This window comes from Cyanistes caeruleus, chromosome 5 (genome assembly GCF_971803275.1).
Source record: "Cyanistes caeruleus chromosome 5, bCyaCae1.hap1.1, whole genome shotgun sequence".
In the NCBI taxonomy this organism is placed as follows: domain Eukaryota; kingdom Metazoa; phylum Chordata; class Aves; order Passeriformes; family Paridae; genus Cyanistes; species Cyanistes caeruleus.
The window spans coordinates 21,900,555-21,927,863 of record NC_141705.1 but is presented as its reverse complement, the minus strand read 5'-3'; the positions used below and the strand labels follow the sequence as shown (position 1 = coordinate 21,927,863).

The window sequence follows — 27,309 nt, the reverse complement described above, 5'->3', positions numbered from 1 at the left end:
GAAAGGAATTGAAGCAGCATTTTAATGCCAACCTTAAGAATATATTAAGTGTACTCTAATATAAAGACATATACTGTATGAATATATTTCAGCTAAGTTTTTTATGGGTGCAATTCTATTTGCTGTAATGGAATTTCATAAAATGATACCATATTTTATACTGTTCCAAATGTTAATAATCACATTACTAATTAAATCAATGGTAGTTTAAAAGCAAAAATGTTTGAATTGCGGAGCATGAATGGAAAAAATGTTGAACTTGATTTTACATTTTAAATTTAGTGTATCTCTGGGTTTATGAGTGTGGGGTTTATATCTCAAAGCTTTTTTCTGTACTGTGACCTGTATCCTATAATCCTATAGATTTGCAATATTTTGATTTTTTTTTAGGGGCAGAGGGTTTTTTTCTTCATCTGACTCACCCCATTTTCTTTGGTAGCATTTTGTTCCCCCGGTGGCTGAATCATTGTTAGAGCGAGATTGTGACCTCATTGGGCAGCTGTACTACAAAGATTGCCATAACCTGGATCAGTGGAGAAAAGGCTGGTTTGCTATAGAGAAGTCGAGCCTTTATTTTTGTCTTGAAATGGAGGACGCTGAAGAAGATTCCATATATCTAAGGAGGTTGCAAGAACTTAGTAAGAACATCTAGTATTCAGAAAATGTTCTGTGGGATTAATTCACTGTTAAGGACATTTCTATTGCATTTCAAAATAATAAATATTGGGAAGCTCTGTAACTATTCCTTCACATGTGTCAGATGTTTTTCCAACTCTTATCTAAATATGGAGTTGGTTAATTTCTGTCTTGGGTTTTTTTTCCTACTTTCTGGCACATGCCAGAGAAATTTTTCACAGCTTTAAAATGAATGATGACAATTTTTGTTCCAGTTGCAGCAGTATCTTTATTACAAGAGTAGAGAATTGAATAATAATATATAACCTTTTGGGATTATTGTCTCACATTTTTGACAGGGCAGAAATACTCACTGCAGAACACATTCTTGAGATGATTGACAGGTCTAGTTTTAAAATACTCAAAACATACTGGAAAATTATAATTCTCTTGGAAAACTATTTCACAGACCAATAGATTTTTTTTGGATGCTAAAAATCTTGTTTGCTTAATACCATGATGTGGGGAGATAAGAATATTTGTAAAAATGGTCTTCTATGACCAATTTTATATCATTGTTTGTAATAATGCTCTGAATCCTCTTTTAAGCATATCTGCCCTGCTTGTTTTTATATTAAGCAAGGCAATATGCTACATGGAAAAATACATATAATTTGAGGTTTATAATAAAGTAGCATAGAGAAGATAATTCAGCTCTTTACTGATGATACTATTCATAAATGCTGACAGATTATGGACTGTTTTGCAGGATCTTGCCTAAATGCCATTGTGTTTTCTACTGTTTATTTACACCTTATATTTGGTGTGGATAACACCTTGAAGTTGGTTTTTAATCAGAAATGTTTTTATGCCTCCAGGTGTCATTTAACTTGTGAATACTTTTGATCCTAATTCAGAATTAAACGATTAGGCAGTAGGAGAACTTTTCCTGGTACTTGTTTAGATGATGCAACTGTAATTGCCTCTTCCAGAATCATTACAGCATTCAAAATCTGTCTATATTGTATCTCATGTATAAAATTGAAACACTTTTGACTTTCAGTTGAGAATCAGTTTTGCTTGGGCTTTTTAATATTAGTTGTACTTCTTGGAAATATTATATATCCATACTCTTTTCTTTGATTTCTGCTTTCTCCAAAATATATCTTTTCCACTATTAATACTGATTAGTGTAAATGAAAAATAATGAATCATTTGTGGAGGTATAATAACTTACCTTCTTGATATTTGACTCAGTAAATATTGGTGAGGCTAGGAGTATGTGTGATACAAAAACATCATACAACATGCAATGTGTTTATTGTGTTTCATTGGTATTTAGGACTTTACTCTCTCTGGGAATTAGTTGAAATAAGGTGGGGATTATATATTACAGGCACTTTGAGAAATTAAATTTTCAGAATTTCAAATTACTAAGCAGGTTACATTTAATTTACTGGTTTCAGTATAGTGCATGGTATAGTTTTTTAAGCAGTGCAACTGAAAACTATCTAGCTATATTTGCTGTGTTACACATAGTGTAGGTGTTCTACAGGGGTGCTTTTTTTAGCAGGGATAACATATGGCAGCATAAAGAAGGGTGGCACCAATCTTCATGCTTATAGATAACTTGCATTATCTAATTGTAAATATGTGCTGCCATTAAGGTGCAAATGTTAATGGATTACAAAATCCAACTTACTTCTGAATCACTGTGTCTTCTGCAAGTTGTATTTACAAGTTTAGTATAGTAAGACACTGTAGCATGTTCTCACATTGAAAAATACATGTTTAAACTTTCATGATATGTTCTGTGTTAGTTTTTCTTTTAAATGACAGTGTGGTGTGGAATTTCGTGGAGTTTTGTTTCTATTATAAGCAGCATTCTTTACTTGCAAAATTTAAGAATTTCATGCTCCTTTTGCCACTGGAGATCATTTTGGAAAAAAACATGCCTGTATGTGCATGCATGTATGTCTTTGTCTATAAATATATGTCTGTGAAGGACATATGAATGTGTATGTGTTCCGTTTGCAGCAACCAGTAGTGTGATGCAAAATGGAGAGAGAATAGATGTCCTGCTGCTCGTTGAAAAAGGAAGGTAAGGTTCCTATCTGAAGAAAATCTTTGATCTGTTTTTATATTAATATTCTAGAATAATAGTTGATAAGTTCTGGAGTTTTTTCACTTAGTGTTGCTAGTGAGAGAGTAAATTTGCAGACTTTAAAGGAGGGAATATCTTTGTGCATTAATTACATTTTATGTCTGTGTCACGAAATGTTAACAAGCACTACTTAATTAAAAACAGTTTTCCCACTGAGAAAATTACTCCCAGATTAGTCTGCCAATAATGATTTCTTCAAAAGGACTAACTCCATTTACCCTGTAAAAAAAGAGTACTTCTTCAGAGCATTTCCTACAAACTTCTTGATTTTTTAATAATTCTTATGTCTCAGAATTTGGTGTCTCAGTCTGCCTAGGTCAGGTTTAAGAGTCCATGAATGAGTCCTCTGGTTAGTCCTGTCCTCTGGTTAATCTTCTTGTAATATCTGATCTCAGTTAACAATATACTTTCTAGGAAAAAGCATACTTATAAAACAAGCATGATCCGTATCTGCTTCCAAGTAAGTAATATTCAGCAGAGATAACTGTGTCATTTTTATAGTGATAGGGGAGGTTGGAACTAGAGGTGAGGTAGGTATTTCTGTCTCAAATAGGAGTACAAATTCAAAGATGAATTTAGAGAGTAAAAATTGTGGAAGATAATTCTTAGTTTTTAAGAGTTTGAGGATTTGTTTTTATTTCAATGATAGGTTATCGTCCAAGAGTCTGTCTTAAGTGATGCAATATTTATACAGTCTTTTGAAAAGCCTATAATAGGTTAATAAATGAAGAGGGTTTTTCTCTTTGGCAAACAAAAAAAACCCCATGGCTACCTTTGACAATATTCAGAGTTGGAGTAGCTAGTCAGAAATGCATTGTAACTTGTGTGTTCTGAATTTTATCTCTTTCTAGGATATTGTGTAAGTTTTAGAGCTGAGTAATGCTATGCAAGTTAGAAGGAAACACTTTTTCTTGTATTTTTTGGGGGCGGGGTGGTTCAATTTTTTTTTTTGTTTTTTTTGTTTGTTTGTTGGTTTGATTTGTTTTGGTTTGTGTTTGGGTGTTTTTCAAAAAAGCATCATGAAAGATGCAGAGTTAGGTAAGCTACGTACACCAAACAGGGAACCTGAGGTATCCTGTTGAAGGTGCAGTCTAAAAGAGGGATATAAATCATGCATATAATTTCATAGGTATTAATGCTGAGCAAAACTTATAGCTCCAAGTCAGGGTTTATTTTTTATTTCATTGTAATATTTCCATTAAGTGAGGGTAGCTTTTCCCTGAACCACTTCAATTGTTTAAGGGAAATTCTGAACTATTTGAAAAGAATTTCAACAGGGACACTGGCTGATTTAAAGTGGACATAAATGTATTTAATTTTTCCTCACTGGAGTTTTCTATAAAGAATTTAAATGCATATTCTTCACATTTTCTTAAACATTGAAAGCCGTATGGGTATATCGGCTTTGGCATGGTGATTACTATTTAGGATATTACTTCAAAACTGTCCAGGTGTGCAGTGCAGTTATATGAGATCACATCTTAAAGTGATAAGCAATTTAATATGTGTGTGGAAAATGATTAAATATAAAATCACCTTTGTCTTTAGACTTAATTGTTTTAATTGGAAGTAAAGCCACTAATCCTCTTTGTGCTCCTCCAAGCTCCAGATAAATTAATGTCCTTGAGATGTCATCAACATCAACTACATGAAATGTCAAAGTTTCTAGGTTTTCCTATTATGTCTGTTATTTTCCATCTGTGCTTGTCTCATGTCAGCTTTGGCACAGATTGATCACTTGGAAGAGACTCTATGGAGATGATGACTTTCTTGTTAATTTGTTAGGCACTTAAATTCAGGATAAATTACAAAATAAATAAAAAAGTAGTATTGAAAGAATTAAATTAACTAAGTAAGATTTTTACAGAATTAGGAAAAGTTTACGAGAAAAAAACAGCGCAATGACCATAAACAAAACCAAAAACAGCCACCCTCCTTTACATAAAAAAATAAATTTGGTCAGTGTCTTAAAGTGTCTGCTTAAATTTTATTGGAAAATATGAAAATTCCTTGAGGTATTTTTCTACTGATTTTCTGTTTCTTAGAAATACTTATGCTACTTTTTCAAGTCTCAGTCTTTGGGCTGATTAATTAGGGAAAGTCTCACATTTACATGTTGCACATATCTTTCTCTTTCACAACTTTCTGTTTAATTACTGGGGGGAAAAGAGTGACTTCAGTTGTTACAAATGGACATCTCACTTATGAATGATTGCATATGCAAGTAAACATTTTTGGAAACTATAAAACCTTCAGGTCTTCCTGCTGAAATTATTACAATGTAATAAATCTATGAATTCTTGATTCTTAAAAACATAATAAATTTGGGATAAAAAAATTTAACATTAATCTGATACATATCTGCTCAGGAAAAGAACTTACAATTGATTTTGGATATGTAATATTTATAATACTTTCTAGCTTGTATAAAGTACAAGAATACAGAGACAATACCAAAAAAAAAGACATGTAAGATTTTCCTGAAATGTCTTAGATAATAATACAATCCACTCCTACCTCTTCTTTTTTTGCCCCCTCTTTCTTTACCCTGCTCTCTGCTTGGCACCTTGCTGTTCATTTATTCTCTATATGATATGTTCAGCTTATGATGTCTATCAGCTCAGAAATAAGAGGTGGCAGTCATACCAAGCATATTATCAGAGGCTGAACCACACTAAAAGATTTCTGAAACCACAAGACCGCTTCTCTTTTAAAGATTGCTGTCTTTTTTGAAACTCAGTGTATTTAATGTTTTGAAGCTCATCGTAAATTTTCACAACAACTCTAGATGACTTTCAAATTTTATTTTTTTTTCAGATCTCAGACATGTTAATGCTTGTGTTTGTGTATCTTTGCTAGAGTCAGTTACAGAACACACTCGTTTTTTAACACCTGCTGGAATTTTGTTACATTTTGGTCTCTACAGGAGCATATTGTCTAGACTGCTACAACTGTATCCAACTCAACTGGAAATGTTCTCACAACACTGTGCTGTATAGCTTTACACCCTAATCATGGTCATTTGCTTCTTCTTGATTTCCACTTTCATAGTAGAAATATTCTAGTTTTGTAATTGAAATGCTTCTTGACTTCTTGCTAGAAGTGGCAAACCATTTTAAGGTTTTTTGTGTTTGAGGCTTCCCTTCATCACACAGGGCTGTCCTCTGATGTGATCTATATTCAGTTTGGATTTTTTCCATTGATCTCTATTTTTAAAATGCTTGAAGTGACTGGTGATACTTGACCTCCTGTTGCTATCCAAACAGAAGTTACACAGCATATTGGTGAAACAGCTACTCCTGTGTAGTTCAACAGAGGTTAACAGAGGGATCTGCACGATGAAAAGAAGAAAGTTGTCTGAAAACATCTGTATACAGTAGTTTAAATATACCTTTTATATATAGAGTTTAATGCCAAATCTCTAATGCTGTGTTTTAAAGAAACAGTTGTGCAGATAATTCAAACATTTATTTTATTTTTCTGAAATAATTTAACCTCTCTCTTAAGTGTCAGTGAATGTTTTCAGACCATAATGTAATCCAGATGGTGCTTTTTTTCCCATTATGCTTCTGATATAGTTAGCTCTTTCTTATTATGGATAATAAACTTTCCCTACATACTGGCAAAATTTCTTTAGGCTGATGGTTCATTCACTGCTTTCTTCTTAACCCTTTGATGATAGCAGTAAGTTTTCTCATAAAATGCAGTTATGGGCACAAAATTCTAAAATCCAGAATTAATATAAGCTTAAGAGTCAGATGAAAAGACTCGTGCTTCCAATATGTTATGCTGGGTGTAAGACCTTTTGGAAGGTCCCTTGAAGAAGTACTGCTCAGTTACATTTAACAGTAATTTTTAATGGAACATCCATGCTTCAGTTGCAGTTTGATTTTCCACAATAATTCCATATCTCTATTTGCATTCTTAGTACCTCTGTTTTCAGACAGGTAAATTATTAGAATCATGTGGGAATTGCCAGAGGGCACTGAGTTGTGCCTATGTCTGTTTCTCACTCTCCCCGCCCACCTTACCCAAAATCACCTCATACCTCTGCTTTTCCCATTTTGTGCAACAAACCTTTTAGACATAGCTAAAGCCAGGGGATTTTTCAGGAGGGGTTAAAGAGAAGCCTTTGCATTCTTGTGGATGAAGTTTGGTCAGGTATGTTTGTTTGACTGCAGGGGCAGAAGGATGTGCTGGTAGTCAGCAATAAAGCTGTATAGGTAACAGTAGCTCCCTTAATGTTGAGACACATTGATCTGCTGCAGTCAGTTGTGCCAATTCAATTCTCTCAATTCACTAAGGCAGAAATCTATGTTGGCAGGCTGCCTTGTTTGTTTGAGTACTTAAATTATTAATTTCTTGGCTATGGACTGTCTGTGCTTCACACAACATAGCAAAAATTCTGCCATTTTTCACTATGTTGTCACTATTGCTAACAGTTTGTTATGAAATGTGAGATCTTTATCAATTTTTAGAACTGAAAAAAATAGCACATACATAAACATACTATAGAAGGCAGTGCATTTGTATTGAAGAAATGCATTTTGCTTGAGTCTGTGGAAAACAGTTGGTAATCTGCATGGAAGATCTTCATAAACATTATAGTAAAAATTATTTCAAACATGATTACTTCTACAAGCTCATTAAATTCCTTAGTTTTGTGCTATGTGGGACATCACTATGTTTCAGCCTGTGTTTATGCTTAAACCTTGGATTTAATTTAACTTTATATTTTGATAATGACTGTTCAGTGAGAAATGCATGTATTTGTTATTAATTCTGTCTGAAAACTGTGTGAAAGAGGTGAACACAGAGGGTAAATCTGCAAGGTTATCTCCATTGCTTCTTGAAGTTCTGTAGAAGACTTCTACTATGCTTGAAGAAAGCTCAGCTCTCCTGCTGGAAGTTATTTCCCCTTTCCTTTTCATTATTTTCAGGTTCAAGGAGAAAAAAATAATTTCCAACTAGGTGGAAGAAAAAGAAGTTTTTAAGTTTGTCCAAAAGGACTAAACTGAGAAGGACTGCTTTAAACATCTTATTTTCAAACTGTTTTATGGTTTTCTGATTACAATTTATTCCAGGTGTGTACTGTCTCAGTCAAAAATTATTGAGGTTTGAGATTAGCTTTTTAAGCCTCTTTCATGAGAAATTGACTGAGTTCTGAAATATGTTTGGCACTGGTTTAATTTCCTTTTCTCCCTCCTTCACTTCTGTGGTATTGTACTGAAAATGTGTCTCTGATTTATCTTACTTCTTGATGCCGCCACTCTGGAGATTTTTGACTGGGCAAGAATAATTATTTTAAAAATAATTTGTTGCCATTAATGAACAATCCAGGTTCCATCATTGCAGTAAGGTTTTCACATTTATATTTCTTACCAGCAACATTTCTTTCACGACTGTGTTGGTCATTTGGGACTACAACTGAAACAAATACCACATTTTCTTTGCTAGTTATTAAGTAGCCTCTTCCTCTCTAGCTGAATTAAGCTCAACAGCTTCTCAAATTTTAGAAAACAATGAGAACATAATCACTTTGTACTTTTGATATCTTTTTTCTAATGTGATGCACTGAGGCGAGGATGGAAAGATCCATAAAATACAAGGTGATCTTTTCCACATAGTTTAGGTATTTCATGTATCACAATATTGATTGACAGGCACATGATTTAGACTTTCGTATCTCTATGAAAAATGCTGATAAGTTTATATGACCTTTGAAGTACAGTACGGTATTTTTTCTCTCCTCCTCTGGTATCAATTCATTGATATGCAGCAGAGTTGCCCTTTTCTTGTTTAGAAATAATAATATTTTCACTTTACAGTATGTTGCTTCCTGTATTTCTTGTAATTCTTTGGATAAAAAATAATCTGTTGAGTCTTCTATTTATCCTTTTGCATAATACCATAATGTGAATCCTGCTGTTCTTCAGGGGAGATAAACACACAGTAATGTGCATATATATGTACAATTCTTGTGTTGGAAAGCACCATAAATCTTTCATAAATCATTGTCTTAACCTCTTCTGATCTGTGAATAATAGTAGGAAACAAGTAGAGTATCATGCGCTGTCAAATTTGTTTCTACTCACTTCAAAATTTTACTTTCCTTATATATGTATGGCAATAGCTATACCAGAAAATGTGGTGATGTATTCTTGGGAATGCATTGATTGAGAACTACCTGTTTTGACAAGACTTAAGGAAACTTTTGACAGCATTGAATTAAACTCACTCATTTTGCTGCAAAAATAGGAGAGCTTTATGCAAATTACTATTTTTTTCTTAGTGGAAGAGAGGCTGTGTTTCCACTATTCAGGCATGTTTGGTAGTTACCATGACTTTTGAAGTCATAAAGACTTCCTAGGAATGTGGTTCAGTGGGATGAAATAGTGAATTTTAGTGCCATTTACTCTGCTGCTGAATGGCTCTGTCCGTATGGTGGATCTCGAGAAGATTTCAGATCCTGGCTGTGTGTATGTAATACATTTACTGCATCCCCACTTCCTACTCAGATGGGAATGCTAGAAAGGAAGCATTTATAAAAGCAAAATTGAAAGATACAAAGAAAAATAAATTAAATATTCCCTCATCATATAAAATGCTTTCCCCTTCCAAAAATGAAATAATCAAAATAAAAAAAAAGGTAATTTCTGTTTTGATTAAACTGTTTTTATAGAAGAAGTTCAGTAGAGCATTCTGACTTTTCCTAATGAGCAAATAAATGGTTATTAAAGAAAATTGATCCCTTACAGGTCTTTAGTGGGAGAGAAGCGAACATATGTGTAAGTTTGCTTACTATTTTAACACTTTAAACAGTTGTTTGTTACACACATGCATATGTTTGGACATACCCCTTTAAACTTCTGAATTTTGGTATTTTCTGTTAGAAGCTAGCTTGTCAGGGTGGCACACAGGAGATTACTGTAGCATGCTTAAATAAAAGAGTCAGAAAAAGGCTGTGCTTTCACATACAGGCAGAGTCTTGCATTAACTTACTCTGACTCTACTAGTGGCTTTCTCATGTGTGTTCCTTAGCTTTTTGATAGTGGGGGATCATTCTGCTACTTATGCAGGAGTAAAGTTCAGTATGTCTCAGCTACTCTATAGAAGAGGTTGTTGGGTGTAGGGGGTGTTTAGGGGTGTGAATACAAAAGAAGGGAAAGCTTTTTGCAGCGTTGAAAGTTGTCTCTAAATTTGTTTCGTCCTTAGCCATGGCTTGGACATATGAATAATGTAGGAGCTGAAGAAGAGTAATTAAAATGTTGGCAGGTTCTTTCAAAGGCTTGTGACAGTGTTTGTGGATCTTCTTTCATTTTTTTTATGGCACTGGTAATACAAATGAATTTGGAAAAAAAAAATAAAATGTAACAATAGACCACCATCACAGCTTTATGTGGTGAAAGGTACCTTGATGACTTACTCCAAGTATATTTTTTTTTTCTTTCTGAACATCTGCTTTGTTGCCATGGTACAATAACATCATTTTTTTATTTATTTCCCTAACTCAAAATATTTTTATACTTTTCAGAACGCTATACCTCCATGGCCATACAAAGCTGGATTTCATGGTCTGGTATACTGCAATTGAAAAAGCAGCAGGTACAGATGGTAATGCATTACAAGATCAGCAGCTCAGCAAAAATGATGTTCCTATTATAGTGAACAGCTGCATAGCGTTTGTTACACAATATGGTAAGTAGAGTGGATTTTATTCAAGCTAAGAGCATTTGTATAATACCTAAGTGCCCCCAGATCCTATTGAATGAGTTTATATATTACTTAAAATAAAACCATGCCCGTCATTAGCCTTGCCATTCTTTAATGAGATGGTGCAGTACACTACCACACGTTAGAATGGCCAGTTTGGGGAAATACAACTTTGTAAATGCCCTCTATAGACACTTTTCTATTTTAAATATTGTGTTGTTTGCCTTATGAAACTCAGCCTTGGTATCCACTGCCCTAGTGAAGACAATTCAGCCTAGAAATCAAACTCTGCAGACCTGGAAAAGCTGTGGTCTGAACACATCTTGGAAGCTGGCACTGGCTGTGGAGTTGACTTCAGTCTTAGGCTGCTGTTTTTTCAGTGAAGTAACCTAAGGATATAGTTGGTTACCATTTATTTAAGTAAATTTTGCCAGCATAACTTTCTGTGACATTAGGTTATATGCAGATGATGTTTGTGTCCTTTTACTGCTGCAAATTCATGAGTTTCCTTGTGAGATTGCTACATGCATATCAACCCTGTAAAAATCTGTCTTTGGTATAAATGGGTCTGTAACCTCTGTCAGTATGAGAGCACCTAATTTCTGTTGGAGTTGTTGAAGTTTAACTAAATAACCTTTGGATATGGCAACACTGTGTTATTGTAAAGAGTTGTATCGGGTTTCACCTAGTGACTAAAAGTAAGAAAAAAAGGCTTTTGCTAAGTTCTTTTCAATCATTAGCAATAGCAATTATTCCAAGTATAGTTTACAGCATTTCATTCACTGAATGGTTAAAGCAGGGCAATTCTGTCTTCCACTTAGAACAATTTGTGTAGTCTGAATTAAAATTCAGTTTCCTAATGTCTTTTAAATCACTTAAATCTTTATCATAAATTTGCTTTTCAGGATCAGCAGTAGTAGCTGTTAAAATGCTCAGTTGAAAGCTGAAGGAATTATTTGTATGCATTACTTGCATCTTTTTTATCATCATTGTAAGGATTCTGTCTTCAGCTGTAGTCTGCAGAAGACAGATGCTCTTGCTGTCCAGGGCTGTTCCTGACAGTAGCACCACAATGGCCATTGCAAATGGAAGTGCTTGTGGGCATTACAGGAAAGGTGAACTGTAAAAACATTAGACATGATTTCACAGATGTTGAGAGAGTATTTAATTTGACAAGTATACAAGAAAAGCAGGGTTTTGCATAAAGTAGCATCCCCTTTCTAGATATGCAAATTAGGAAATCACCTCTACAGGGATAAATAGCACTGAGTATTGTGCCAAACTTACTCAAGTTTTAAAAAACAGTTTCAACCACAATAACATATGCAGTGATTGAAGGTAGTCATGACTTTGTTTTAAAATGATACATTTTCTTTTTAAGTTGACTTCAGTGGTTTTTGTTTTTACATATAAGAATAGTACCTGACCGATTGTCTTCCAGAACGTGAGAAAAATGAGAAGAAAGGGTATTTTCTACTAATCTTGAGGTTTTTAAGAATCAGATATTTCAGGTTGGATGAATGCAGTAATACTTCAAGTCGTAAACTGAGTTCATCTGTAGAGCAATAAAATAACAGGAGTTTTCTCATGAAAGCAGCTATGTTTTATGTGTAATATAATATCTATCATCGAAACTTCTCTTTACTGTGCCATTTGAAAGTACTGTTTTAGGAAGTCCTGAAGAGATTTGGGGATTTGAAATGCCTGTAAAATATTCTTGAAATAGTGATCCCAGGTTTGCTTACTATTATAATGATTATTTTTGCAAAGGGATCTAGTTGGTTGTAAGAAGACTTGGCAGTGTTTTACTAACAAAGTGAGCATGTGTAAAAGATGAGAAAGATTTTTTTAGGAAATACTACATGTTTGGCAGTCACATATAATTTTCATATAATGATGTCTGGAATTTTTAAAAGAATGCTTAATTTTGCATTCATTTATTTTTCTCTCCTGTATTTTTGTGCCATAGGTTTAGGTAGCAAGCAAATCTATCTTAAGAATGGTGATTCTTCCAGTGTGGCTGAACTGCTGGAAAGCTTCAAAAAAGATGCAAGAAGTGTTAAGCTAAGAGCAGGAAAACATCAGCTTGAAGATGTGACTGATGTACTGAAAAGTTTTCTTTCTCAAATAGATGATGCACTTCTCACTAAAGAACTTTATCCATTCTGGATCTCTGCATTAGGTAATGTATTGAATAACATTCAATACAATAAGGGTTATATGTACCTTTTCAGTATCGAATTTGAGGGGTCAACCTATGTTATTTCATAACTAGCAAAACAACATAGGAAAAAAAATACTAGGGACATGGCTGTAATAGATGCATGTTAATCAGAGACAATTTTCATAATGTCCTTTTAAAATATTAGTTTCTATATTGCTGTATTTGCAAGCTGCAAGAAAGAAGGTGGTTTCCCAAGCTGTGCTATAAAATTGGAGGTACAACAGTAAGAGATACATGGGAAATGCTTACAGAACATTAATTTCTATCTTAATGCATAGGAGTCACACAGACATGTTTACTGTGTGGCACATTTTGTCTTTAAAGAAAGATATTAAAAGCATATTCTCTGATTTTATTTAAGTTCAAATATATGGATGTTGCTTTAATATGAGCCACTAGACTTTCAGGAAATTAAAATATTATCAATAGTATACATTTTTGACCTTCAAACTCAATTTCAAAAACTAGAGGAAAAAATATTAAGAGTTTATTCACTTACCACATGATTAATCTCACCAGAAACCAGAAAAAGTTCTGAGCCACTTTAGATTTAAGTCAGCTCTTTTGACCGGTGTTACAGTGATTCCCCTTCCTGATATGTAAATGTGGCTAAAATTCTACTTCATCTTTACAACAGAGAATCCTGTCCTGTTAAGTGATACAGAAGGTACTTCTAGGAAGACTAAAACATTTAAGGAAATAGAGTAGAAAACCTTTAAACTGTTGTTTTGTTATTTATTTTTTCTTCCAATTACCAAAGAAACCAAAACATAGTCAGTAGTTAGTGGAGAGTACCATCAATCAGCGAGAAGAGTTCTGTGCTTGCTTTTCAGAAACTTGAGAGAAGCAGGAACTGAGAGGGAAAAGCTAACTGTCTAAATACAACCTACATTAATTTTTTTATGCCCTGAGCATAAAGGGGAATAAGCAGCACAGGGAGACAGACTTAAGATACAGGTTGTTTCAGCTATTGTCATTCCCAAAACTGGAATTCTTGCCTTCAGCACTGCCATTGTTCAGCTCTATGTAACTTGGTACAACTTATCTACCAGCCCTTTCCCCTTTCTTTCCTCTTATCAGTCTTATATATACTCACATCCTTAAACTGCTTTGTGCCTTCAGACACTTTTTCAGTAAATATTTAAAATATGAAAAGGTATTTTCTTTTCTCATTGCTGGGAACTCTTAGAAGTACGTTTGCACTTGTGCATATGCAGTTGCACTCACACGTGTACACACACAAACTACAGATTAAGTATACTTTGAGAGAAAATGCAATTGCTGTTCTGGGCTTTAGTCTTAAGCAGTGGCAAATGGTGCTTGGATATAGAATTGTCCCTCTTTAACTGTCCCTGAACTGGTGTACAATAATAGACTTTTTCAATAGTATATTGTCACCATTGCCTTTATGAAGAAGAGGCAATTACTTGATTTGGTAAATAGTAATTTTAAAAGACTAGATGATGCAGATATAGTTAATGAGAACTGCTGTTGGTTTTAGTGTGCATTGTTATTAATGCTCAATGATTATTTTCTGGCAGATACGCAGAATGAAAAGGAACGTGTGAGGAAGTACACAGCTTTTATTCGGAGTCTTCCGCCAGTCAATAGAGCAACTTTGGCTGCTTTAATTGAACATCTTTACAGGTCATTGCAAATAATGCATTGTGGCAGAGAAATTCTTATAATGTGTTCTAAGTATAACTCCACAGTATATGAAACGTGGCTTGTTTCATTAACTAGTAATCACAAAAGCTTATCTAGTTGCAGCAATTAATTAAATTTGAATTCCTTTAATTGATAGTGTGTTTTTTCTTTGCTTGTATTTTTAGCAGTAGGTATCTATAAAAATCAATGGATTGGAACAGTCTTACAGGGAGAGAGGGCTGCCAGTGTATGTGTCCAAGTAGGGTAATTTTTGATGTAGCTTCTTTATGCAATTTCATTTTACTCCAGTCTGCTAGTCTTCCAGAGGATTGTTGCAAATGATTCTTGAAATTAAAATATTTTTTTCAGTAAAAATGTCCTTCTCCACAATCTGTTTTGCACATAATAACTTTGAGAATTACCTACCCTTTCTGTTTTTCATAAGTGCTTCATTTTACAACTAATGTAGTGGTAGAGAATATCCAAAATGCAAACTTGTTTAAGCACCGAAGGTCATAGCTTATTCCTAGATAAAATAAGGGGCAGAAGATGTGTAAAAAATATGTGATGATGATTCTGATTTTATCATGGTTAAATAGTACTGGTCTATATTATATCATCTATTGAATAAGTTAAATTTTATTTTTGGTGAATTGCAGTGACTATAGAATGTGCAGAAACTTCTCTTTACAGGATGGTGTGTTTAGAAATTATGTTACATAGCCAGGTACATAGCAGATGTCATTCAGAAATATTTACATGATTGGTGCCATTATTTGGATAAAGATTGTGCTACATATTGTGTCTGAGAAGTTTCTAAGCATATCTAGGTAGAGATATTGATAAAGTATTGCATCTGTTCTGAAAGTAATATGAATTCATGCATTTAACAGCCAAAATTTTGTGGTAGTTTTAAGTGTTTGCCTCTAAAAGAGGACATGTTATGTGAACAACAGAACTGATATGAAAGTATTACTATAGGGCTAGAACTAAGGAGGACCTAATTTATTTCCACATTTTATTTGATCTTTGATCTCAAGTTTGTAGGCAATACTTACATTGCTTAGTATAGTGAAACTGTATTTAGCAGTAGTTTGGCCTCACCTGGAGCACTGTGTGCAGTTCTGGGGTCTGCAGTTAAAGGACATTAAGGTGTTTGAATGCATCCAGAGGAAGGCAGCAATGCTGGTGAAAGGGCTGGAATTCCATCCGGGGAGTGGCTGAGGACTCTGGGCTTTTCTACTTCAGGGAAATGGAGGCTGAGTGGTGACCTCATTGTTCTTTATGGCTTCCTGAGGAGGGGAAGGGGAGAGGGAGGGAGGAAGAATCTCTTCTCCCTGGTATCCGGTGCTAGGGTGCCTGAAAGTGGTTCAAAACTGCTTTCAGGGCAGTACCAAGTCATCATATTTCCTTACTAGAAGGGTGGTCAAACATTGTAGCAGGCTTCTTAGAGGGATGGTGGATGACCCAAGCCTGTCAGTGCTGTTGGACAGTGCCCTTAGCAATATGCTTTAGCTTTTGGTCAGCCCTTAGGTGATCCAGCAGTTGGAATAGATGATCGTTATAGGTCCCTTCTAACTCCAGTACGTTATTCTGGTTTTTATGGTTTTCTATTCTAAAGAGTTTTGATATCACTTTAAATGAAGTTAGGAAGTTTTCATTTCTGTAATGAGAAGCAAAGGGTATAAAGAGGTATTAAATAAATAATAGTATCTGTTTTCATTGCGTTTAATGTTTTTACCTTTTTTTGAAGTGCTCTCTATATTCTGAAAAGGAGCCACAGACAATCAAAGGAATAATGAAACCATCTAAAGATGTTTATTTTTCCTTCAACAGGGTGCAGAAGTGTTCTGAAATTAACCAAATGAACCCTCACAATTTAGCCATGGCGTTTTCCTCATGCTTATTTCAAACTAAAGGCCAAACTAGTGAAGAAGTCAATGTAATTGAAGATCTAATTAAAAATTATGTGCAACTTTTTCATGTAGGTATCTTTATATGTATCCTAACTGCTTTAAAATGTTCTTCCTACCAGTTCAAAAATCTGAAGATTTACAGGGGGTTTTTGAACTCTAATTCAGTGGATGCTTTTCTTGGCCTGTTTTAAATTTTATTTCCCAATCAGTTTAACCTGTGTAGGAAGGACTGTTTAAGGGATGCTGTGAGCTACGGTTTTCCAAAATGATGCTCATTCTCCTTGCCGTTAAAAGCTTACAAAATTTAAGAAAATTTTATGATTGTTACTATTAAAAATAATGCTTCTAATCAAATATTATGGGCCTGATCAGAACTGGAGCATGGAAAGATTTTGTGTTAGTCTCTGAGCTGTGGTTACAATTTGTTTTGTTCCTTAAACTCAGAAATAATCTTAAATCCAATTGGATTGGAAAGCTATTACTAGCAACAACTCATGTTAGCCATTTTGATTTGGAGTTGGCTGCCACTATAACATTGTTTTGCAGTTTTTCATTTATTCCTCTCTGTTTCATTATGTATTCCATGAAGTTTATAATAATGAGTCCCATCAATGAAGAGCTGTTTCTGACTTACAGAATATTTTGTATACCTGCTTCTATGAGAACATGATTGATTGGCAGTTTTGGCAGTTGTTAGAATAATTCTTATTAATCACTCCAAACTTATTTATTTATACAGATAAATGAAGACCAAGTCAAACAAATGGATATAGAGAACAGTTTTATTACAAGGTGGAAGGACACTCAGGTAAGTGTTCAGTTAGGCATGGATAAAAGGGAGTGAGGCCTAAACATCTCAGTACTTAGGTGTGTGGGTGCTCTTTGTTCATCACTGAGACAGCATCACCCAGGCACTGCACACCTGCTAAGTCATGTTTGAACCAGGTGCGAAATAAAGTGGCTCAGCTCATGTTCTTGCTCAACCACCCTCATCAGCTCTCCACAGCAGTTTTCCACAGGCTTCCAGTTACAGTTAAAAGTAATGATGTGGTGCAGTTGAGTGATCTGACAGCAGCACTGTAATCATGTAAGCATCATGGGTAATTGGCAACTTAGGCCTCAAGCAGCTACAATTAAGAATTGTAAGAATTCTTTACATTTAACAACTGATAGTCTGACATCGTTGGAACCAGCATGTGTGCATATATGTGGGAAAATCAGTGACGTAGGTACTTAATACTTTGGAATATATAGGTTACCACAGTACTTTTATCTCTGGTGATGCAAAATGTTCAGAGAACGACTGAACTGAATTTCTCTGAAACTGGATTACTCAAAGTTCACATGTCTGAAATGTCACTGAAGTCCAGGTGGCACTTCATTAGTCGCTTTTCATTTTCTGACCACCATATACTTATGCCAGCTGTTGCAGTAATTTACATCACATTTTCTCTCCATACGGTTGTTTATATGAGCCCAGTGGAAATCATGTGTCCGCTTCATTCTTATTTCCAACCTTTTTCTGTAATATCATCTGAAAAGCAAATTTTATAACTAAATGAGCTTTTTTGAGTCTGTGCCACTATAATTAAGCAGCTTTCTTCAAAGTAGCTTTGTAATGTTTTTCCTCACAAATGTTTCCATTAATTTTCTATTCTCAAAGGCTAAACTAACTTAAAAGTTGCTGTTTTTCAGAATGTTAATGTTCTTTAAAATTCAGCACTGCCTGTTATTTTTCTATAGAAATGTAATCTTAGCTTCTGTAAATTGGTCAATATGTATCCCAAAGCTCAACTGCTTATAGATATGTGTGTGTATATATATATATATATATGTTTCTATATACTTTTCTTAATCTTTTTCTCTGTTTGTAGTAATGCATAAATAAGTGGCATCACTATCAATACCATTCTCAAAAATGAAGACACAAATCGTTATCTTAGTGTTAATTTGATTATTAGTTCTTTATATTTGCCTATAATAGAATGGTACACCTTCTGATAGGTCCCTGTTTCTGCCTTTATTTTTCTTCCTATGCTCTGATATTCACTTATTTTTTAGGAAATATTTTATGGTAGTGGATTGAGATGAATTGCAATCTTTTGAAGATGCTTATGACTATACTAAAAGAGAATTAGAGTAGGCAAAATGTGAGACATTTTTAACTTTAGAAAAATACAGTGATTTCTCATCCTTGAAGATAATTTTATTGCCATAGATGAGGAAACCTAGTTACAATGGAAAATATTACATCCCTTCTCATAAATCATAATTTTCCTCATGATCATCAAATGTTTGATTTATCGTCTTTCTAATTTCTTTCTGAGTTTTATGTTGTTAGACATTCTTAAATAACATTTGTTAGTATTGCGTATATGAAACTATTATATATGTCATAAATTTGCTTTATCTGATTATTCCACATAAGCATTGAGTGTGAAATCTAACCTTCTCTCCAACAAATTTGAAGAGCTATATTTAACAGAGGTTGATATCAAGAGAATTTGTTTTAATTCCTTCCATAATTAGGTAATGACAAGTTTTCATTGTGATTAAGAATCATAAATACAGTATTTGTAGTAATGAATTTTTATTTTCTTAATATGTGCATATAGCTATGTGGCTGAAATAGTCTTTTCTATCTAATTTTTCATCTCACTTCTAACTAAATCATTTTGGTTTACAGTAAATTTTCATTCTTTTCAATTCTGTTCATCTGTTTTGATTCTGAAGCGAGCCTGACTAACCTCCAGATCAGAGTTAGGGTTCTGGCAGTTTAAGATACTAATATACACTCATGTCTTAGGCTTAATCTTAAATGTAAATTCAAAATTTCCACTTACACCACATTGCCTAGTTTTTCTGCTTTTGAATGTATATTTGTAAATGAATGTTAATTTTGTTTGATATTATTCTGTTGGATTTACTCAGGGTTTGGATTTTTCTCCTGAATCTGTGAATTGGTATTTTTTCCCTTACACTAGTTAAATAATTGTACTTTCCTTATTTGAAAGGTTAATTTTTAACAATTTTTTTTTCTTTAATTTTTTCTTTTTAGGTTTCCCAGGCTGGAGATTTACTTATTGAAGTTTATGTGGAAAGAAAGGAGCCAGACTGTAGTATTATAATCAGGGTTAGTGTATAAAAATGATACAGTAATTTTATGAAGATCTTTTTCTTGAAGTGTATCAGATTTATTTTAATACATGGTTTTATATAAGAAAACAATGAAAGTATGAATTTATGTTTATCATTATTCTTTTAAGTATTTTGTTTTAGAATTTTCAGTGTTGCCTGAATGATGTAAAGAGTGACTATTTACACATTTTTAAGAAAAATTTTAAGAAAAATGATACAGTTTTGAAGCTGAGATATCTTCCTTTAGTTTTACTGTAGTATTCAGCAGTATAAATTCTCGCAACTCTACATGTGCAACACAAGCGTTATCAAGGTCACAATGAATGTTGAGTTTATTTGATAGCTCAAGCCAGTAAAATAACATTCCTCTTTTCTTTTTGTCTGTGGCTTTCTTCTTTCTTTAAGTATTAAGAAACCAAAGATTGTTACTATTGTGGAGATTTTTGAGCTTTCTGTTTAATAGTGTATTTAAACACCTGCATCTCCAGTAGTAGTGCTCTGTTATTTTTCATTAGACCTCTCTGGTTTTGTTTCCTTTTTTTCTCTTCAGCACATGACTCTCAAACACTTTTGTTTGTACATCTATGGTGTATGTGGTATACATAGATAGACATGTGCACATAAGACATGCTTTTTAAAATAGGAATAAAATGGGAATATGCATCGCTAAGATACAAAAAAATGGTGCTTCTCTAATATTTATCTTCCCACACCCAAGAAAATATATCAAAGCTTTTCCTTTTTCCAGATTTTTCTGGGGTACAGAAAAGGAATTTCATGCTACCAAGTTAACCACATTCTTACAAATATAACTTCAATCTAATGGAACAAAATAAGGAAAGCCTGTTGGAACCTGACAGATATGTTATGGGTTTCCAGCTCATATATTTGCTGCTTTTGTTTGTTTGTTTTTGTTTGTGGGGTTTTTCAGGTTTTTTTGGGGTTTTTTTTTTGATTTTTCCTTAGGGCAGTTGCAGGGAGGAAGACTTTGAAAAAATTAAATCAGAAATCAGTAATTGAAATATATTATAAACTGACTCAATTTATATTACAGGTATCACCTTTGATGGAAGCAGAAGAATTAACTAATGATGTTTTAGGAATCAAAAACATTATTCCCAGCAAAGATGATATCTGGGCTGCTTTTGAAGTACTTGAAAATGGAGAATTAGGTTAGTGACACTTAAATTTATGCATGTCAATTAGCTTTTATTATTTTATTTTTTCAATACTTTTAATGGCATCAAAAGCTTTAAAGACTTTATGGAAACAAGGAAAGAAATAGCCTTCATGCCAATGTTTTACATTTGGTTGTTATGGCACCTGCATGATTTCTTTCTTCACTTTGCCAGGTATGACGTGATGAATTGTTGTAAACTGCTTATAAATTAGGAGCTGAGAAGATCTTCTTTATATTACACTGTTTTGCAGTTCATTAATCGTCAGCTATAGAAAAGTAGGTCTTACTAATAAGTCTTAGAAGAAAATCCTATTTTCGTAAGAATGTCAGCACTTGATTTTATAAACAATAATGCTTTTCAAAAAGTTAAATGAGAAAATACATGTTAGGCTTAGGATCTTTTGTATTTGGTTTATTCAAATAATTTATGTACATAGGTGAAAAAAGGCATAAAGCACGTAATTCTTTACACACTTTAATGTGTATTTTTGGCAAGTGGCATTATGGTGTATCTAGCAGAATCTTGAAAAATTTGTTTGAAATATGGTTCTGCTGCCAACAAAAGCAAATGTCACATGGCGACAATATTCATGAATGGTAAGGAGGTTTTAACATTGTGAATACTTTATATATGCTGGAGCATGTTTAAAATGCTGGAGAATTATATTTTTAGAGATACCTAAAATAAAGTAGTAGGGTTTTTTTTTTAATTAAAACAAATTTGGATGAATATTCCTTAAGGTAATCTTAAGGATTTTTTTAAGAATATATGGGGACAGAAATATGCAACATCTGTTTCCATTCCCTAGTAAGCTGCTGCTCTTAACTATTCTCATGTTACAGAGGAGGACTGTGGACTTATTTATTTCCATAGTGAAGATACCTATTTTCAAGTCAAGAAAAAAATAAGAAAGTGGACAAAATAAGATTACTAAACATTGGTCTAATAATTTTTATTAGTTTCGTTGTACTTCATTTTAAGATGTGCTTAGAATGATTCCTTCAATTTTACTAATATTACTTATGTACTCAGTCTTGAGCCTGGCAATATAAAAAATTAGAATGGAAGTGTATTCTCCCTTTCAACTCAAAATAAATTATCTTGTGTCCTCTTCACGTCTTAGAGTTGGTGATGCTGTATAGAATTGTAATACAGAGTTCCTTTGCAGATTCATAGATGTGGGTGACAACTGACAAAGAATGTTAGCATCTGTTATCTTTGGAAAGAGTCCTGATAATTCCTACAAGTGCAGTACAAATCATATTTCTTTAGACTGAATAATGGAAAAAAATTGAATTTTATTTTCTTAAAGTTGATATATGAGGCTTACAGGAACATGAAAAGTAAACCAGATATAGGCAAGAGAACATAAAAGTAAATTAACAGATAGACCCCACAACAACTTCTTGAGGTATTTAGGTGCAACAACTAGTATTTTAGTGGGGCATTGAAATGTCTGAGCTAATGACTGTAGAGGACAAAATAAAGCTAAGAGTGAGACACCAGAGGCCCTAACACAATAACATTACACCATAAATATGGGCAGGATATTAGAGTGCATCCTGCTGAAAGAGGAGTTTCCAACACAAAGTCGAAATTGCACACCAGTGTTTTAAATCCAAAACTACCAATGAAAAACCAAACTAAATTAAGTCCTAATTCATCACCTGACTTCTCTCAAGAGAGACTGTGTTGATAAAATGTCTTCTTCATTGATCCCTTTCTGGAATAATCAGTGCATCAGAACAAATGAATTACTGTTTCAAAATAAAAATAATGTAGTAAGGAGACACTCAGGTAGACTCCTGTGATCCTATGACTGAACCTAACAGGTTTGCAGAGGGAGGGAACACAAAGAAAATTAGTTCTATAATGTCTTTGGTCCAAATGTGACACTGAAGAGCTAAAATACTACTTGAGTCCTCACTACTGCAAGTTGATTTTACTAGTGTCATTTGACAAACACCATCTGAGGCATTTGCAAATTAATTGAGATGGTGACACATAATGGCAGAAAAACATTTGCACATTTGTTTCAAATGTACATCAGTAATCACAGTGTCTTTCTGATAAAAATTAATTTTCTGCTTTTTTTCCTGCTGCAGTCTGCTACATGTGTCTGGTGGTATTCTGCTTGTTACACTCAACCCTGAATTTTCTTACTTTTTAAGTTTTTATTTTACTTTTTAATATGCACTGTCAGAAAAACAACCCCTAAGAAAGCAAGAAAATTAGAATCACATTTTCTAGAAAGTGATTTTCTGCTAATAGTTAATGTTTAAGGTGAAAATGACTGGTTTAGGATATTTACTAGCATTTGATGACCTAAGTGAAGGAAAGGGTAATTGAATGCATGTGTTGACTGCTTGCTGTTCAAAATACTAGAATTGCAATATTAAAAAATCAGCTAAATTATTTGCATGTAGAAAAGTTGCAATAATTGATGATTTTATCAAACCTAATGCAGAATATTTAATACCATATGCTTTTACAAAATAGGGGGTTTCTATATTTTTTTTTAGTAATATGTGATTGATGGATAGTTTGTAAATGAGGTGTGTTACCAGTAAAATAGCTAATGGTTTTCAGCATGATGATTTATGTACCATGTAATCCATGATGACAGATGGTCTTAAATGTAACTATAAATAAAACAGTAGGTGTTTACTGTGGGAGTGCTGGTGTTCTAGGAAGATGTGGTGATTTACCAGTCTCCTGCCTTTGATTTGTAAAGTTCTTCTCCTTAAAGTGGATTTTCTCTCTTGTACAAAGGCATCAATTATTTAAGTTTTATCACATCAGAGTCCACAGCTCCCCAAAAATTTAGGAGTTTGACCATTTAAAACAAAAGGGCCAGAAGAAGTGGTGTTAATAAAGTAGGGGTTGAGCTGCTATTTACAAAATGGTATTCTTGTTAGGCTGCTTTAGTGTTATGTCTGAATAATGAAACCTTTTGATAGGTAGTATCACAGCTCTACAGGTAGCATAGGTAGTTTTGCATCCTGAAATAGGGTGTTTTTTTCTGTCACTTAAGTGCATTATTTGTGGCTGCTGCTCTTTGAGGCTCTAGTGTTCAGGTGTTCTAAAAAATACGTTCTGCTAGCCCGTAGTGCTGGAGCGTCCCAAAGCAGCTGTTGACATTTCATATTCATCTACCATAGCAGGAATGAAAAATGAGATTATGGCTGCATACTTTGCCCTTCAGTACTCAAGGGGCATGGCTAGACTGTGTGACCCAACATGACAGTGTCACAGAGGTGCAGCTTTTCTGGAGCCATACCCAGCTCTTCTCAAGGCCTGACCCACATAAATTGGTGTGCAAATGGGAACACAGATATTTTGTAAAAATATCTTTGGAGATAAAATGACACTTGAATCCACAAAGCCATTGTTAAGGTTTTTGTGGGTTCATGAATTACAGCAGGTGCTTGCTGCTGAGCAGGTGAAAGCCTTCAGGGATTTGTCTTCCCCCACTTATATCAGTGTTGTGTCAGGCTGTGCTGTTCACGTGACACCCAGATTACTGATGGATCTGGTAATGCAGATTTAGGGACTATTTGCAAGATCTTTTCTGCCTTCATTTGGTAGGTGAACTGGGGTTTGTATGGAATACTGGTTGGGCTTTCTTATCACTGCAGTTTTTCAATTCTGTGCTAGGTCTCAGAGTTTCTCTTCTAGGACGGATGATGCCTATCAAAAACTTTGTTTGAGCATCTGAAGATTTGAAGGGCACACATGCAGTCTAGTCATGCCTTCAGTGTCAGTTTAAGCTTCCTGGACTTTTTGTACAAGATTGAAATACACAGGTGGAAGTTTGGATATTCCCTAACCACAGCAACAGGGAGAAGACCTAGTAAGACCATGTGTTTTTTCTCTCTAGTAAAAAGAATCTAATGAAACCAGGAGTCTGTTTCAGTCTGCTTTGATCAATAACACACAGTATAATCCATACCAGTTGGAGGCATTTTTTTTCACTGTGATCACTGCAAATTCTTTGGTTCTTTGATTGCAGAGAATTGGTAGCTATGATGTTTCATTTTTGTATTGAGCATGGGTCAGTAAGGCACAGTATAGCTGAAGACCTCAGTTCTGTTTGATCATATTAAGCATGCCCTGTAATAGGTCCTAGCTTTTGTATTTAGTGTGAAAGCAGTGTGAAAGAGTCACTGAAGATTTGGCTATTGAGTGTTTAATTTTATATTCATTACCTGTGCAAGCACTGCCAGCAAAGGTACTGTCAATGAAGTGCCTAGTTGTCTTATTTTGAAGCAGTATTTTTCTTCTATAGCTCAAAGTCAATGAGACCTTGTTGTATACAGGCAAATGTAACTTCTGAGGGCCTCCAAAATTGTTGGGTTTTCTCTTTTGTTTTAATTCTAGTTTTTTGTGTGTTGTTTTTTGGCATTTTTCAGAACGTCCTCTGCATTATACAGAGAATGTACTAGAACAAGTTCTTCACTGGAGTTCATTACCAGAGCCTGGCACTGCATATCTAATAATAAAGAGATTTCTAACAGCAGACATGGTGAATCTCTACAGTGGTATGTAATTTTATTTTTTTTTTACTTAGTTATTTTGTATGGAAAAACAAGGGTAGCAATTATTTTCAGTGGAACAACGTGTCCCAGAACAACTAAATTACTGCTACTTCATAAAAATTACAGATTTACAGAGGGTTGTGGTGACTCCCTATAAAAACACAGAGATTATGGATGTTTGTTTCTACAAACTATAACCTCTCCCATTGAAATATGAAAGTGTACAGAAATTCTGCAGTCAGTTCACACTCTATGAAGCTTGAAACTGCTCTTATCTAAGACATATTGTTTAAGTATATTTATATAGCTATGGTATACTAATTATCTAATTTGATGCCTCCAAATTACGAAGCAAATTTCACAGAATCCATCACAGAATATTCTGAGTAGTTGGAAGGGACCCAGAAGGATCATCAAAGTCCAGCTCCTTGCCTTACACTGGACAATGCCACGTGCCTGAGAGAGTTGCTTCTTGAACTCTCAGGCTGGTGCTGTGACCACTGCCCTGGGGAGGTGTTCCAGTGCCCAACCACCCCCTGGGGGAATCTTTCCTGATATCCAACCTAAACTTCCCTTATACAGCTTCAGACCATACTGTTATCCTGACACTGGTCACCTCAAAGAAAAGATCAATGTTTGCCCCTCTGACTCCCCTCACAAGGAAGTTTTTGACTGCAATGAGGTCTCCCTTCAGTCTCCTCCAAGCTGAACAAACCAAGTGACCTCAGCCGCTCCTTACACTTGAGGGCTTCCCCTCAAGGCCCTTCACCATCTTTGTTGCCCTCCTTTGGACACTCTCTAACAGCTTCAGATCCTTCTTACACTGTGGCACCCAAAGCTGCACACAGTATTCAAGATGAGGCTGCCCCAGCTCAGGGCAGAGCAGGACAATCCCCTCCCTTGCCTGGCTGGCCATGCTGGACCTGATGCCCCCCAGGACACGCTTGGTCCTCCTGGCTGCCAGGGCACTGCTGACTCCTGTTCAGCTTGTCATGGACCAGAACCCCAGGTCCCTTACCGTGGCACTGCTTTTCAGGATCTCAGTCCCCAGTCTGTCTGTATGCCCAGGGTTGCTGTATCCCAGGTGACATATTCATTTGAATTACATACTCAAGCAGCTGAATAATTTGGAGGGTATATCTTTAAAAGCGAGCTGTCACTTAAAATATAGATCAAGTGTATAGTCAAAATATATGGTTTACACATTGCCCCAGTTGATCTGTTTTGTTTTTTTTCCTCCACATAATACCTGGCTTTAAGTCTCCTATATAATATGTTTTATCTGCTTTGTGCGAAGTGGGAATTTAGGAGTTCAGAAATTATATCCTGTTTTCAAGCAGTTGAAATCCTGTGTGCTATCAGTGTATAATGTGTGATAGTAACACAGGATGCCTGGTTTAATGTTCATCTTATTTTACTTAATGACGCATTCAAATATATCTATCTTTTTGTCTCTTTCTCATACATCGAAATGTTAATCTTTCCATTCTATATATCTTGTCTTGACTTCAAGAAGTAAAATTTACGCTATTGTACTTAACTCTTCTGAAAGTAATGGCCTTCTTCCACCATGCTTTATTTCTGTGAAAGCATATTTCACAAATGTGAACAAACCTGAACAAGTGTGCTGTTCATGACTTTTATGGTTAGGTTTCACTGTCAGTAAATGTGTGATAGCAGATCATGAATGGAGAGAAATGGCCTACTTCATTAAAAGCTTGCTATATGAACTCCCATCACCTCACTAGGAGTATGTTGAGATATAATCAGAAAAGGGAATGGGTCATAAGGATTGTGTGAATCACTGCTCTAAGAAACACATAAGGATTAGACTAGTGTCAGTTTACAAAATGTAATGAAGGAGAGATCTGCTCCTATTTGTACTCCTTCCTGTCTCCTAGATTTTACATCCATTTGTTCTCCCAGCCTGTCACAGTAATTTTTTGCATCAGTTCCGTTCAGTTTGATCTTAGTAGAGACACACGGTCTTTTGACTGTTTATTGAGGCTTTTTATGTTTAAAATAATTAAAGCCTTATCAAATAAATTATATTTGTTTTCTCAGTGGTTTGAAAAGGAAAATTTCTACCATATTTCAGACTTATAGTGTTCATGTCTGAAAACTCCACATGGCAGAGTAATCTTGTGAATCCATCACTACATAGTGTCAGAAT

The 27,309-nt window shown here is 34.5% G+C and overlaps 1 protein-coding gene across 10 annotated transcripts in view; it reads left to right on the top strand.

Annotated features, from left to right (window-relative positions):
• Positions 1–27,309, top strand: part of ARAP2 (ArfGAP with RhoGAP domain, ankyrin repeat and PH domain 2) — a 117,469-nt gene that overhangs the window by 69,510 nt on the left and 20,650 nt on the right. For all 10 annotated transcript variants that reach the window (XR_015286547.1, XR_015286546.1, XR_015286548.1 and 7 more), the window contains 10 exons: positions 440–638; positions 2,653–2,716; positions 10,314–10,477; positions 12,462–12,674; positions 14,258–14,363; positions 16,200–16,347; positions 17,019–17,087; positions 19,338–19,412; positions 20,472–20,589; positions 25,011–25,139. Coding sequence is in view for 6 of the 10 variants with exons in the window: in XM_023925393.2 (XP_023781161.2) it covers positions 440–638; positions 2,653–2,716; positions 10,314–10,477; positions 12,462–12,674; positions 14,258–14,363; positions 16,200–16,347; positions 17,019–17,087; positions 19,338–19,412; positions 20,472–20,589; positions 25,011–25,139 (1,285 nt within the window). In the remaining 4 variants the exon portion in view is untranslated. The remainder of the gene's footprint in view (positions 1–439; positions 639–2,652; positions 2,717–10,313; positions 10,478–12,461; positions 12,675–14,257; positions 14,364–16,199; positions 16,348–17,018; positions 17,088–19,337; positions 19,413–20,471; positions 20,590–25,010; positions 25,140–27,309) is intronic.